General features: G+C 35.9%; 1 protein-coding gene across 3 annotated transcripts in view; it reads left to right on the forward strand.

Moving 5' to 3' along the window:
- Window positions 1–16,560, forward strand: part of Ype (yippee zinc finger protein) — a 43,034-nt gene that overhangs the window by 17,528 nt on the left and 8,946 nt on the right. Inside the window, exons 1-2 of one of the 3 annotated variants that reach the window (XM_071693108.1) lie at window positions 8,971–9,065; window positions 14,672–14,869. In XM_071693108.1, coding sequence (XP_071549209.1) covers window positions 14,709–14,869 — 161 coding nt within the window. In that variant the 5' untranslated portion in view covers window positions 8,971–9,065; window positions 14,672–14,708. Of the gene's footprint in view, window positions 1–8,970; window positions 9,230–14,671; window positions 14,870–16,560 lie in introns of those variants that run through there. The other 2 variants (XM_071693107.1, XM_071693109.1) reach the window with 2 other exon arrangements.

The raw sequence follows: 16,560 nt of genomic DNA on the forward strand, positions 1-16,560 counted from the left end.
AATTTCAGCATAGATCCTTGTACGTCTGTTGAATGACAATCTTTGGTTATAACCTTAAGATTCGTGTAAATTAGTCAGTATTAGCATATTATATAATTAATTATAAATTAATATTAAATATGTGGTTAAGCGCTCAATTTTACCAAGGCTATAGCCTAGGATTTTTTTTTGATTTTTTTGAAAAATAGATTTTCCTGAAAATTTCAGCATAGATCCTTGTACGTGTGTTGAATGACAATCTTTGGTTATAACCTTAAGATTCGTGTAATTAGTCGAGTGATTAGCATATTAATATAATTAATTATAATTAATATTAAATATGTGGTTAAGCGCTCAATTTTACGAAATGCAGTCTTTTGACTCGATATCCTTAATCACCATATAGAATACCACATATACCCTGAGTTTCATTAAAATCTGAAGAACTTGAAAATCTGAGCAAAATATTCCCCAAGGCTATAGCCTAGGATTTTTTTTGATTTTTTTGAAAAATAGATTTTCCTGAAAATTTCAGCATAGATCCTTGTACGTGTGTTGAATGACAATCTTTGGTTATAACCTTAAGATTCGTGAAATTAGTCAAGTAATTAGCATATTGATATAATTAATTGTAATTAATATTAAATATGTGGTTAAGCGCTCAATTTTACGAAATGCAGTCTTTTGACTCGATATCCTTAATCACCATATAGAATACCACATATACCCTGAGTTTCATTAAAATCTGAAGAACTTGAAAATCTGAGCAAAATATTCCCCAAGGCTATAGCCTAGGATTTTTTTTGATTTTTTTGAAAAAATAGATTTTCCTGAAAATTTCAGCATAGATCCTTGTACGTCTGTTGAATGACAATCTTTGGTTATAACCTTAAGATTCGTGTAATTAGTCGAGTGATTAGCATATTAATATAATTAATTATAATTAATATTAAATATGTGGTTAAGCGCTCAATTTTACGAAATGCAGTCTTTTGACTCGATATCCTTAATCACCATATAGAATACCACATATACCCTGAGTTTCATTAAAATCTGAAGAACTTGAAAATCTGAGCAAAATATTACCCAAGGCTATAGCCTAGGATTTTTTTTGATTTTTTTGAAAAAATAGATTTTCCTGAAAATTTCAGCATAGATCCTTGTACGTGTGTTGAATGACAATCTTTGGTTATAACCTTAAGATTCGTGAAATTAGTCAAGTAATTAGCATATTGATATAATTAATTATAATTAATATTAAATATGTGGTTAAGCGCTCAATTTTACGAAATGCAGTCTTTTGACTCGATATCCTTAATCACCATATAGAATACCACATATACCCTGAGTTTCATTAAAATCTGAAGAACTTGAAAATCTGAGCAAAATATTCCCCAAGGCTATAGCCTAGGATTTTTTTTGATTTTTTTGAAAAAATAGATTTTCCTGAAAATTTCAGCATAGATCCTTGTACGTCTGTTGAATGACAATCTTTAGTTATAACCTTAAGATTCGTGTAATTAGTCGAGTGATTAGCATATTAATATAATTAATTATAATTAATATTAAATATGTGGTTAAGCGCTCAATTTTACGAAATGCAGTCTTTTGACTCGATATCCTTAATCACCATATAGAATACCACATATACCCTGAGTTTCATTAAAATCTGAAGAACTTGAAAATCTGAGCAAAATATTCCCCAAGGCTATAGCCTAGGATTTTTTTTGATTTTTTTGAAAAAATAGATTTTCCTGAAAATTTCAGCATAGATCCTTGTACGTCTGTTGAATGACAATCTTTAGTTATAACCTTAAGATTCGTGTAATTAGTCGAGTGATTAGCATATTAATATAATTAATTATAATTAATATTAAATATGTGGTTAAGCGCTCAATTTTACGAAATGCAGTCTTTTGACTCGATATCCTTAATCACCATATAGAATACCACATATACCCTGAGTTTCATTAAAATCTGAAGAACTTGAAAATCTGAGCAAAATATTCCCCAAGGCTATAGCCTAGGATTTTTTTGATTTTTTTGAAAAAATAGATTTTCCTGAAAATTTCAGCATAGATCCTTGTACGTGTGTTGAATGACAATCTTTGGTTATAACCTTAAGATTCGTGTAATTAGTCGAGTGATTAGCATATTAATATAATTAATTATAATTAATATTAAATATGTGGTTAAGCGCTCAATTTTACGAAATGCAGTCTTTTGACTCGATATCCTTAATCACCATATAGAATACCACATATACCCTGAGTTTCATTAAAATCTGAAGAACTTGAAAATCTGAGCAAAATATTCCCCAAGGCTATAGCCTAGGATTTTTTTTGATTTTTTTGAAAAAATAGATTTTCCTGAAAATTTCAGCATAGATCCTTGTACGTGTGTTGAATGACAATCTTTGGTTATAACCTTAAGATTCGTGTAATTAGTCGAGTGATTAGCATATTAATATAATTAATTATAATTAATATTAAATATGTGGTTAAGCGCTCAATTTTACGAAATGCAGTCTTTTGACTCGATATCCTTAATCACCATATAGAATACCACATATACCCTGAGTTTCATTAAAATCTGAAGAACTTGAAAATCTGAGCAAAATATTACCCAAGGCTATAGCCTAGGATTTTTTTTGATTTTTTTGAAAAAATAGATTTTCCTGAAAATTTCAGCATAGATCCTTGTACGTGTGTTGAATGACAATCTTTGGTTATAACCTTAAGATTCGTGTAATTAGTCGAGTGATTAGCATATTAATATAATTAATTATAATTAATATTAAATATGTGGTTAAGCGCTCAATTTTACGAAATGCAGTCTTTTGACTCGATATCCTTAATCACCATATAGAATACCACATATACCCTGAGTTTCATTAAAATCTGAAGAACTTGAAAATCTGAGCAAAATATTCCCCAAGGCTATAGCCTAGGATTTTTTTTGATTTTTTTGAAAAAATAGATTTTCCTGAAAATTTCAGCATAGATCCTTGTACGTGTGTTGAATGACAATCTTTGGTTATAACCTTAAGATTCGTGTAATTAGTCGAGTGATTAGCATATTAATATAATTAATTATAATTAATATTAAATATGTGGTTAAGCGCTCAATTTTACGAAATGCAGTCTTTTGACTCGATATCCTTAATCACCATATAGAATACCACATATACCCTGAGTTTCATTAAAATCTGAAGAACTTGAAAATCTGAGCAAAATATTCCCCAAGGCTATAGCCTAGGATTTTTTTTGATTTTTTTGAAAAAATAGATTTTCCTGAAAATTTCAGCATAGATCCTTGTACGTGTGTTGAATGACAATCTTTGGTTATAACCTTAAGATTCGTGTAATTAGTCGAGTGATTAGCATATTAATATAATTAATTATAATTAATATTAAATATGTGGTTAAGCGCTCAATTTTACGAAATGCAGTCTTTTGACTCGATATCCTTAATCACCATATAGAATACCACATATACCCTGAGTTTCATTAAAATCTGAAGAACTTGAAAATCTGAGCAAAATATTACCCAAGGCTATAGCCTAGGATTTTTCTTGATTTTTTTGAAAAATAGATTTTCCTGAAAATTTCAGCATAGATCCTTGTACGTCTGTTGAATGACAATCTTTGGTTATAACCTTAAGATTCGTGAAATTAGTCAAGTAATTAGCATATTGATATAATTAATTGTAATTAATATTAAATATGTGGTTAAGCGCTCAATTTTACGAAATGCAGTCTTTTGACTCGATATCCTTAATCACCATATAGAATACCACATATACCCTGAGTTTCATTAAAATCTGAAGAACTTGAAAATCTGAGCAAAATATTCCCAAGGCTATAGCCTAGGATTTTTTTTGATTTTTTTGAAAAAATAGATTTTCCTGAAAATTTCAGCATAGATCCTTGTACGTGTGTTGAATGACAATCTTTGGTTATAACCTTAAGATTCGTGAAATTAGTCAAGTAATTAGCATATTGATATAATTAATTGTAATTAATATTAAATATGTGGTTAAGCGCTCAATTTTACGAAATGCAGTCTTTTGACTCGATATCCTTAATCACCATATAGAATACCACATATACCCTGAGTTTCATTAAAATCTGAAGAACTTGAAAATCTGAGCAAAATATTCTCCAAGCGCTCAATTTTACGAAATGCATATATATATATATATATATATATATATATATATATATATATATATATATATATATATATATATATATATATACACACTGTGTCTGCACAGACATGCACCTGCCCGCATCAGGGGGAGGATGAACACTTGAATTGAATGTGGACTGACTGCCGCACCCTGGATTCGAACCCATGCCGGCCAGATCCTGAGCGGGTCTGTGTTGACTCATGGTCAGTAATGCTAACGACTACATCATGGAGTCCCGTGTGTGTGTGTGTGTGTGTTTGTGTGTGTGTGCCCGGAATTCTTGTATATTAATAAGCCACGTTAAAAGTTTGTTTTGAATTGTTTCATTTTTCTATGTTGAATCATTTAGCCAGATATTTCCAGTGATTTATTTTGTTTTAAAGATAGTTGCTCTAGTTCGTCCATCTTGTATTTAGTATCTTACGTCTGGCAGCGCGGGTCAGACGCTGCCGAGAAGCAACATAAACAAAGGAACGTTTTCCGCGCTGGAGGAAGTCAGTTGGCGTCTCCCGCCTCCACGGGTCAGGTTGGGACCTTCCAGGTCACGGTCTTTGGCCTCAAATATGTGTGACCAGGTCAAGTGGGGGTCAAGTTACCTTAGGGCCAGCGTGTGTTAGGGTAGGAAGCGAGGGTTATGTGTGGAGAGAAGTTATATGTAAGTTTTTATGTAGGTAAAAAAAAAATGTGTAGTCGAGTGCGTACATGTGTTAGCAATGTGTGCGTCTTATATGTAGTTTTTGCATGTCTTATGGCTTCGTGTGTGTGTGTGTGTGTGTGTGTGTGTGTATCTTTGGGTGTCTGGTGTTGCCAGATATATGTATTTTAGAAATACTTGTTACGAAGCTTAATGATAAAAACTACGGTGTGAATATGTAGTCATATGTTAAAGGGTAATGTTCGGCATATAGAAATGTTGAAACTATTGTTTCATCATATATTCGGGAGCAGAAAACAGGACATTTTCGAAATATGGAAAGAATAATAACGATTATTTTTGATAATTAAAGAAACGGTAAAGTAAGGAGAATTCTCAGATAAATTTTCGGTAGGTATTTGAGGGTTGAAAGGTGGGTGGGACTGTTGGTCGGTGACTTGACCATTGTTAATGGGTTTTTGATCCCCACCGTTCAGGACTCTCTCTCTCTCTCTCTCTCTCTCTCTCTCTCTCTCTCTCTCTCTCTCTCTCTCTCTCTCTCTCTCTCTCTCTCTCTCTCTCTCATATATTAGTTCGTTCACTGCTGTTCTCACATATAACACCAGGTTCTGCTGTGAGTGACGAACAGCGTAGATCAACCTGTTCTTATGTAGCAATTCCTTCCTATCGAAAACGTTGGTACGAGTAAATTATATACTTCCACATACTTTACTCTGATGGCAAATAGATTGTAAAGGAAATATGACATTTGTCTCTTGTCACACCATTTGTTCTTGAGACTACAGTATACAAAAATAGTGCGAGATAAATCAGATACCTTCTCGTATAACAGTTAGTTTTGAGGTTGGTAGTGTCAAGGAAAAGGGGGAACTAATGGTTTTGTGATCCCGTAACAAAGGTCAAAACAACACGTTTTTGTTACTGGTCGTACACCATCCCAAACAAATATCCCCACTGTTATTGTGTTTATTATTGGTATTAGTAGTACTATCATACACTTGATGAATAACCAGAGGAGATTGAGAATGAAAACTGATCGCAGTTCTGAAATTGTAAAGTTGGCGGCTACGGAAAAAAAATATTTTGTCTTAAATGTATTTCATTTTGTTTATGTTGAAGTTTTTGGTCGCCGGAGGACTTGGGCTCTGTAAACCATTACTGTTTGTAAGAGGTTTCAAAGCAGAGAAAGAATAACAATATACTTTATACTGTCCACTTTGTCGATTTCTTTTTAAAAGCTGAAAGGTTGTGATGAGGTCACCCCCACAGTGTGTGTGTGAGTGTGTGTGTGTGTCACTTAGCTGTCGATGAACTGAGCCTGGTCATGTGAAGCTGGCTGGGGGAAACCGCAGAAAGGTCCACGAGGCTTTCCATGAGGCTTGGCTGTGGACTGGGTGGCAGGCCGGGATTTCGGTGCATTACACATAGGAGCTGGGGAATGGATGTGAGCGGATGAGGCCCCTTTTTTTTCAGTTTTTGTCCGTTCCCGGCGCTTCCCTGTTAACTCGGGAAACGAAGCAAAAAAAGTGTGTGTACACTCTCTCTCTCTCTCTCTTTCTCTCTCTCTCTCTCTCTCTCTCTCTCTCTCTCTCTCTCTCTCTCTCTCTCTCTCTCTCTCTCTCTCAGAACGCCTGTGCCTCCTCCCTCCGTGCCATCTAATTATATCTGGGAAAAGTGCAAGTAATGTGGGAGATGTGAGTGAGTGAGCGGTCGACACTGTGGTGGTGTGGAGACAGCTGGCCAGCAGGCATCTCCCTCACCACTGTTTGTTGACATTAGTTCCCCCGGCATGGATATGTGTAGCTTCTGTTGGGAGACTTATCCCTCCTTCTCTTGTTATCAAACTTTATATCGCATTATCTCTGTGGGAAAATGATAATCCCTAAATTGTAATGAATGATGCATTTTTTTTTTTCTATTTAGCAATAAGATTTCGATGACGTTTTTAAGTTCACCCGGTTTTGTGGAGGTCGAAGTGAGGCTAGGCTTTGGTGAATGGACCTCCTCCTCCCCTCTTCCCCTGTAGTGTCATGGCTCACATAATGATTAGCGCCTCTACCCTGCCTTATCTCTGGATGCACAGTCCTCTGAGAAAGTTTATACTTACTAATAATAAAATGTTCCATTTGAGAATATATTTGCAAGAGTCATAGAGACTTCTTGGTGTTTGAAATTGAACCGATTCGACACAAGATAGTCCTTCATTTCTCAGAATACCATTACCAAGTCATGATTAAGGACTTTAATGGCAGTATATGAGTATTTTGGAATCGCTCCTCGTCTTCTATAACCTGTCAGAATAAATGTGACATTTTTTTGGCGTTTTCAAAATATCACATACCCGACCTCAAACGATTGCATGCATTTGAATTTATAACTTGGCTCGTAGCTTAATCATTTTCATGTTTATGTTAATGCAAGTTTTGTGGTACATCCTGCATTGATTTGCACCATGTTAACATCTAATGTTGTTTGTAAAGCTAGACGAACAGGCGTCTGTCTGTTGGAATTTTAAAACATCCTCTGTAATCACTCGTATCGAAAGAGGACCTTAACATGCTTTAACATCTATAGTACAATAAAAGCCCGTCTGTCTCACTCAGGTGAGAATTATGATCGAACATACGTAGGTACCATCATAGTTGCCAGCATAGACACACTGAACCTTTGGTGAACCAGGTCCAGTGTCTCTCTTATCATGATAATTGCCAGTGACTTTGTGATATATATATATATATATATATATATATATATATATATATATATATATATATATATATATATATATATATATATATATATTTCCAAAAGAAGGAACAGAGAACGAGGCCAGGTGAGGATATTCCCTCAGAGGCCCAGTCCTCTGTTCTTAACGCTACCTTGCTAACGCGGGAAATGGCGAATAGTTTGAAAGAAAAGAAAAAAGATATATATATATATATATATATATATATATATATATATATATATATATATATATATATATATATCAACTCGCGTCCATCCGTCAATAAGATACCCCTGATGGACTAGAGGTTAGGGGTTAAGGCCACACTGGGACAAAGATTTTTCCAAATAAACATGGGTTTCCTGCGGGACGGCCAAATTTCCCACGGTGGCGGCCCGTCTGGCCCGCTTGCGTGACACGCGGCGCCTTTGCGCGCGTCCGCCGCCATTTGTTTTTCTTCCAAGCGTCACAAGTGCCGGCCGGATGAGATTCCCGCCAAATCTGAGCTTGAGTGTTTTTTTTTTTTTTCATTTTTTTGGTGTGTGTGTGTGTGTGTGTGTGTGATGGTAAATCATGATGGGTGGAATATCCTAATATTTCTTTTTAAGACTTTAGGAATTATCATATATATATATATATATATATATATATATATATATATATATATATATATATATATATATATATATATATATTATCCCTGGGGATAGGAGAGAAAGAATACTTCCCACGTATTCCCTGCGTGTCGTAGAAGGCGACTAAAAGGGGAGGGAGCGGGTGGCTGGAAATCCTCCCCTCTCTTGTTTTTTTTTTTTATTTTCCAAAAGAAGGAACAGAGAAGGGGGTCAGGTGAGGATATTCCCTCTAAGGCCCAGTTCTCTGTTCTTAACGTTACCTCGCTAACGCGGGAAATGGCAAATAGTATATATATATATATATATATATATATATATATATATATATATATATATATATATATATATTCGCTGTTTCCTGCGTCTCCGAGGTAGGCCAGGAAACAGACCAATAGTGACACACACACACACACACACACACACACACACACATATATATATATATATATATATATATATATATATATATATATATATATATATATATATATATAGCTACATTGGTTATGTGGGCTTTAGTATAGTCCATCAATTATTGGGAATATGAAGGCTGACCACGTTAAAACAACCGGTGTAAATATGAACACCTTCACGTATTCATGATAGTTCTAGGATAATGTAAACTCTCACCACATGAATGCTCCTTGCACCAACGGCTATCAACCATTTTTATCAACCTAACAACAGCAATATAAATTAGTTACTGGTTGAATGCTCGCGACCTTTATCGTTTTCTGTTAAGCTGGCGACAGACCTGACACGTTTTCTATGGTGGTGGCAACGGCCGGGTCGATGATCAGCTGAGAGACCAAAACAAACCACAGGACAAAGAGCGTGACCCTCACGGTGTCTTCTACGTCGTTCATAATAAAGGTGATTTTTCAGCGCTAAGGACGAGTTCTAGGGCTCAGAGGAACAACATACTGCCCAGAGACGTCGAGGAAAAACCTGTAGCTGTTGTTACGTAATAATTAGTTGGAGAAGACATTACTGGGTTGTATTCCGTGGGACGTCCTCATTTAGAGGCTAGGAGCTAGGTAATGTAATCGTGCTGTTCTAAATCTCATTCGTTCCTTAAATATCTTAACATTACTTATTTTATATTTTATCACTTTTACTCGTTTGATTTAGTTGTAAACACCTTACAAATGAAACACAATAGGAATATTTTGGTATAAATATGGTGAGGTTGAGCTAGTGAATAGGACAAAGGAATTTTGAAATTGCATAGTTATCCTAACGGTAGACTATTGCTGATGAACCTGTATTATCCTTGTATGATAGAGGTGGGGAAAGTTGTAGTTTATCTCAAATATTAATTAAAATAGGAGGTTTTTCTTTGTAATGTACCATATTGGGTGGAGCATTTCAGAGCTGGTTGTCAAAAGTTATACCTTCCTAACTGTTAATTGTGGATTTTGACGTTATTACTTACGGAGTTGTAGGATTGGTTGGCAAGACTGGATTTGATATTGTTTATTTTATTGTAATGTCACTACTTGGGAGGCAAAAGTAGGTAAAACATGCAGAAATCAACATAACCAATGAAATGTACTTGATATCTTTTAGCAGTCGAGATTTTTCTTAACATTTTGTTTTGTTTCTTCATATGCAATATACCCATGATTTCAGCATCGCACCAATTGTTGAAACACGTAAACACTTGATACGAGCTGCCTGTGCTGCTCAGCACTATGACAAGGGGCCCAGTACATGGTGCAGAGCAATTAACCATTGTTGTTACCACTACTATATTTCTGCTAGGAATCTCAACTGCTAGGAGAAGTTAGGAGGGGTTTGCATAGGTGTTATTTCTACAAGTATCATCTTCTGTTATCTTAATTACCTTCATATTTTCCCAAATTTTATGATTCATGCAACACCTGACATTTTTTACTTAGCCAAGCTCAGTCAGTCTTAATAAATTGGTAAGTCATACCATTCCATAAGAAATTCTGGTATATTCCATCAGTAATGAGATGAAAGATTTGAAAACATGATTAAGATCACTTTTTTATTATTTCATACAACTTTAGGTAAACTGATTGTAGGGAATGCACTGAAGATTAGAAAAATGTTGGATTTATTAATGTACACGTTTGTGGAACACTTAAAGAAATCAACAGATTCTATGGAAACCACACCTAACTCTAGAGGAACGAAATATAGTCATTATTGTTTGCTGTGTCCCATCATGTGAAATACATGCTCTCCGATATAACATCTTTCATTGGTCTCATCAGAAATAATTTCGGGTAGTTATGAACTTTGGTCATGCCATGGTATTATTGAATTTTTGAAATATAACTGAACAGGGCTATTGATGATCAGAAAAGAATTTTGTGATTAGAATTTTGATAATTTTACTGTTTTACGAGAATGAATTTAGGTCATATTTTGATAGTTTTACTGTTCTATGAGAATGAAATTGGGAGAGCTGTGAAGCTTGGGGGAAATGAGGGATTAAATGACATAATGTTATCGTTATATAATGTAAGTGACATTTCAGTCTTTTCTTTCCCACACCATGTTAAGAACATGCACTACACCTATTTTATTTGTGTGTCAGTGAACTGGAGCTCAGCAGAGAGACATAGCAATTTCACATCAGAACAAAGCATTGAAAAATAAATTTTTCACGTGATAAGACATGGCAAGTATTGGCAGTTAGGTGAGGATTTCGCAGGTTTTGTACATTTATAAAAGTGGCTGCTACTTTCATGATAAGTAGCCCTTCTCTTGATTTCCAGATATATTTTAGCTACTTTTTTATGTTAATACCTGTACCTACGAATGGACTCAGCTGCAAGAAGACAACCAGCAGAATCCATATACATCTAAAGGAATGTAAAGTGGCCAGCAACTGCTTGTAAAACAAGGATGCTGTCAAAAACGTATCAAATAACATCAAAATTAATGTGAATATTGCCTGCAAGAGGAAGTTAGTTGTGGTTTTCTAAGGTTTTGTTTATTTGTATATCTGCTTCTCCTACTTTTACATTACATAACCCTCATTTTCCCCCTCTTTCATAGCTCTTTCTATTGTTGAATCTTTTAATCTCTTAATTATATGGGAGGGTATTGATTGAGAGGGTGAAGGCATGTACAGATCATCAGATTGGGGAAGAGCAGTGTGGTTTCAGAAGTGGTAGAGGATGTGTGGATCAGGTGTTTGCTTTGAAGAATGTATATGGGAAATACTTGAAAAGCAAATGGATTTGTATATAGCATTTATGGATCTGGAGAAGGCATATGATAGAGTTGATAGAGATGCTCTGTGGAAGGTATTAAGAATATATGGTGTGGGAGGCAAGTTGTTAGAAGCAGTGAAAAGTTTTTATCGAGGATGTAAGGCATGTGTACGTGTAGGAAGAGAGGAAAGTGATTGGTTCTCAGTGAATGTTGATTTGCAGCAGAGGTGTGTGATGTCTCCATGGTAGTTTAATTTGTTTGTGGATGGGGTTGTTAGGGAGGTGAATGCAAGAATTTTAGAAAGAGGGGCAAGTATGCAGTCTGTTGTGGATGAGAGAGCTTGGGAAGTGAGTCTGTTGTTATTCGCTGATGATTCAGCGCTGGTGGCTGATTCGTGTGAGAAACTGCAGAAGCTGGTGACTGAGTTTGGTAAAGTGTGTGAAAGAAGAGAGTTAAGAGTAAATGTGAAAAAGAGCAAGGTTATTAGTAATAGTACAGTAGGGTTGAGGGACAAGTCAATTGGGAGGTAAGTTTGAATGGAGAAAAACTGGAGGAAGTGAAGTGTTTTAGATATCTGGGAGTGGATTTGGCAGCGGATGGAACCATGGAAGCGGAAGTGAATCATAGGGTGGGGAGTGGGTGAAAGTTCTGGGAGGGTTGAAGAATGTGTGGAAGTCGAGAACATTATCTCGGAAAGCAAAAATGGGTATGTTTGAAGGGGTAGTTGTTCCGTGTTATATGGTTGCAAGGCATGGGCTATAGATAGAGTTGTGCGGAGGAGGGTGGATGTGCTGGAAATAAGATGTTTGAGGACAATATGTGGTGTGAGGTGGTTTGATTGAGTAAGTAATAATAGGGGAAGAGAGATGTGTGGTAATAAAAAGAGTGTGGTTGAGATAGCAGAAGAGGGTGTTTTGAAATGGTTTGGTCACATGGAGAGAATGAGTGAAGAAAGATTGACCAAGAGGATATATGTGTCTGAGGTGGAGGTAGTGAGGAGAAGTGGGAGACCAAATTGGAGGTGGAAAGATGGGGTGAAAAAGGTTTTGAGTGATTAGGGCCTGAACATACAGGAGGGTGAAAGGCATGCAAGGAATAGAGTGAATTGGAATTATGTGGTATACCGGGGTTGACGTGCTGTCGGTGGATTGAACCAGGGCATGTGAAGTGTCTGGGGTAAACCATGGAAAGTTCTGTGGGGCCTGGATGTGGAAAGGGAGCTGTGGTTTCGGTGCATTATTACGCTAGAGACTGAGTGTGAACGAATGTGGCCTTTGTTGTCTTTTCCTAGCGCTACCTCGCACACATGCTGGGGAGGGGATTGTTATTTCATGTGTGGCAGGGTGGCGATGGGAATGAACAAAGGCAGACAGTATGAATTATGTACATGTGTATATATGTATATGTCTGTGTGTGTATATATATATATGTATATGTTGAGATGTATAGGTATGTATATTTGCGTGTGTGGACGCGTATGTATATACATGTGTATGTGGGTGGGTTGGGCCATTCTTTCGTGTTTCCTTGCGCTACCTCGCTAACGCGGGAGACAGCAACAAAGTAAAATAAACATCAAAAAATATCCCGTTTGTATTCTTAATATATCCATGTAAAGCACAATTTTCCATAGGAAAATATTAAAGATTGTGACATAAGATAGGAAGACAAAAATAATATTTTAGGTAAATTTTGGAATTATTCCTTGGGAAAGGATAGAAATAACACTAATCTCGTACTTCTTGTATGCTGAAGGTGATTAAGCAGGGGGCTGGAAACCCTCATGTAGTACTTCTTTCAGGAAGGATTACTGCAACTACTGTAATGCATTATGTAATTAATTTTGTAGGGAATGTGCACCCATGATATTTTTTCTTTTGTAAGGATTGTGTATGCTTTATGCAGTAGCATCATGCATTTCACCATAGAAACAGCTCATTGTTTAAGTAATGGTAAGTATCCTGATTGAGGAAGGATATTTGGGCAGTGCAGTAACTGGAGCTAATGATTTATAGTTAAGTTAAGATTTCCATGGTTCACAATATTCAAATTAAGTAAATGCGAACTTCCTTTGGGGAAATCAGCTACATTAAAACTAAAAGGTCAGATCCTAATTTGCGTACTCAGTTATGCACTGAAGAGTGCCTGATGTTATGTTAAGATTTTTAAGTGATCTATTACCTTATCAAACCAATATGACTACTTACATTTAATGTAACCAAACCAGAACTTACCCACATTATGGTAATTAGGTTGAGTTGAAATCAAGTTGGTAGCTTAAATTATTTTATCAGGAAGTTACAGTACTGATAGAACTTATGTCTGTAGTCCGAAAACATATAAATTTTGAATGCCTTGGCATTCAAGATTCCCACTGAAATGGCATGTTTATAGTTTGAATTTGAATTGGTTGTACACCATGTACGAGAAGTGGTAGACGAAATTCAGCAAGGTTAAGTGTAAGGTTATGCATTATGTAGATAAAGAATTGAAAATAAATATACAGTATGCATGGAAAATGAACTTTCACAGTTCAAAGAAGCATTCTTTTGGTGACAGTTGTTGTTCATGGGAAGTTCTAATTGAATATGATTCATAATTGAGGGTTATGAAGCTGCTTTTTGTGGTTTTTCCAAAATATTTTCTTAATTCAAATAATACTTTGACTTTAGAGATCAATATTTTATTAACACACCAGTTTAGAAGAGTTCACCAGATGTAGGCTGTATCTGTTTCAGAAGTATCCTTGTTGCATCATCAACGAACATAATTGCAGACGGGGAAACAGCCTCTTTCCCTCAGTGTCGCTGGAGACAGGAAAATAAGTGAAAAACTAAATATTTGTCATTCTAATTGTGATAGTTGAAAAGAGTGCTTCTCTCTAATTACAAAAATCTAGGACTTTTAAATGCTCTTGATTGTACTACCACTGTAAGGCATTGTAAGTGACATGATGTCAGCCATTTAGTACCACCAGGCACATAAGTACCATGTGCCTTTAGACTTATGTGACTTCCATACACTGTCATGCTAACACATATTAGATCATGTGAACATCTGCTTTGCATGAAATAAATGCAATTTTAAAGGTTGAACTTTGCAGGAGTTTACTACCCTGCTTCAGCATCTCAGCATCATCATCATCACCCCCTCTCCCCCAAAGTAGGCAGTTACTGGGCACATAGTGAAAGTAGATATCTCCTACAGCATTTTTTTTTGCTTTATTTCTGATTTTCACATCTTAAGATAGTGTTTAAGAAAGACCAATTAGACTCTTCTTTTTTCAGGAGTTGCTTTTTGTAACAAACCAAGTACCTATTCAAGATGGGCCGTATCTTTCTGGAACACATTGGTGGAACAAGGTTGTTTTCCTGTGCCACATGTTACACAATTCTAACCAATCGCACTGAGCTTATATCAACCCGTTTTACTGGAGCTACAGGTCGAGCATTTCTCTTTAAGCGAGTCGTCAATCTTACTTACAGGTATGTTGTAAGATTTATTAACCTTTCATGGGTGTTCCAGGACTTTGCATGCAAGTGGTACCACAGTGAGCAAGAAATCACATTCAACAAAGATTTATAATCACGTTTAAATGAAATGAAAAGATCATGGGATTATCTGGGAATTCTGCACCCCAGTGGAGCCCACCATACCAAGCAACATGGCCTTGAAGCTGCGGGATTACACAAAAGCTGTCGAGAGTTTATATACAATAATGTTATGTATGTGAAAAGATTTTATCGAGGATGTAAGGCATGTGTATGTGTAGGAAGAGAGGAAAGTGATTGGTTCTCAATGAATGTTGGTTTGCGGCAGGGGTGCGTGATGTCTCCATGGTCGTTTGATTTGTTTATGGATGGGGTTGTTAGGGAGGTGAATGCAAGAGTTTTGGAAAGAGGAGCAAGTATACAGTCTGTTGTGGATGAGAGAGCTTGGAAAGTGAGTCCGTTGTTGTTCGCTGATGATACAGCGCTGGTGGCTGATTCGGGTGAGAAACTGGAGAAGCTGGTGACTGAGTTTGGTAAAGTGTGTGAAAGAAGAAAGCTGAGAGTAAATGTGAATAAGAGCCAGGTTATTAGGTACAGTAGGGTTGAGGGACGTCAACTGGGAGCTAAGTTTGAATGGAGAAAAACTGGAGGAAGTGAAGTATTTTAGATATCTGGTAGTGGATTTGGCAGCAGATGGAACCATGGAAACAGAAGTGAATCATAGGGTGGGAGGAGGGGGCGAAACTTCTGGGAGCATTGAAAAATGTGTGGAAATCTAGAACGTTATCTTGGAAAGCAAAATTGGGGATGTTTGAAGGAAAAGTGGTTCCAAAAATGTTATATGGTTGCGAGGCATGGGCTATAGATAGAGTTGTGTGGAGGAGGGTGGATGTGCTGGATATGAGATGTTTGAGGACAATATGTGGTGTGAGGTGGTTTGATCGACTAAGTAATGAAAGAGTAAGAGAGATGTGTGGTAATAAAAAGAGTGTGGTTGAGAGAGCAGAAGAGGGTGTTTTGAAATGGTTTGGTCACATGGAGAGAATGAGTGAGGAAAGATTGACAAAGAGGATATATGTGTCACAGGTGGAGGGAACGAGAAGTGGGAGACCAAATTGGAGATGGAAGGATGGAGTGAAAAAGATATGTACATATATATGTATATGTCTGTGTGTGTATATATATATATATATATATATATATATATATATATATATATATATATATATATATATATATGTATGTTTAGATAATATATGTATATGTTTAGATGTATAGGTATGTATATGTACATGTGTGGACGTGTATGTATATACATGTGTATGTGGGTGGGTCGGGCCATTCTTTCTTCTGTTTCCTTGTGCTACCTTGCTAACACAGGAGACAGTGACAAAGTATAATATAATAAAAAAAATAATGTTATTTTTGTAAATGTAATTGCTTTTCCTGTTTTAGCGATTTAGTGTCGGTAACAAGTGAGTAATACTTACAACAATAGTTTAATAATAACAATGATAGTAATAACATTCTTTATACCTCAGTCAGTGCTGGTTGTAAAAATGTTGGCATTTTATTTAGATTTTTGTCTCTTGTACCATAATATATATTTTCATTTCAGTACAGCATACCAAGGCATATGCAAGTAAAATCCAGATGTTGTGTTTATTAGGAATAATCCTTACATC

The sequence above is a fragment of the Panulirus ornatus genome, chromosome 55 (assembly GCF_036320965.1).
Source record: "Panulirus ornatus isolate Po-2019 chromosome 55, ASM3632096v1, whole genome shotgun sequence".
NCBI classification, from domain to species: domain Eukaryota; kingdom Metazoa; phylum Arthropoda; class Malacostraca; order Decapoda; family Palinuridae; genus Panulirus; species Panulirus ornatus.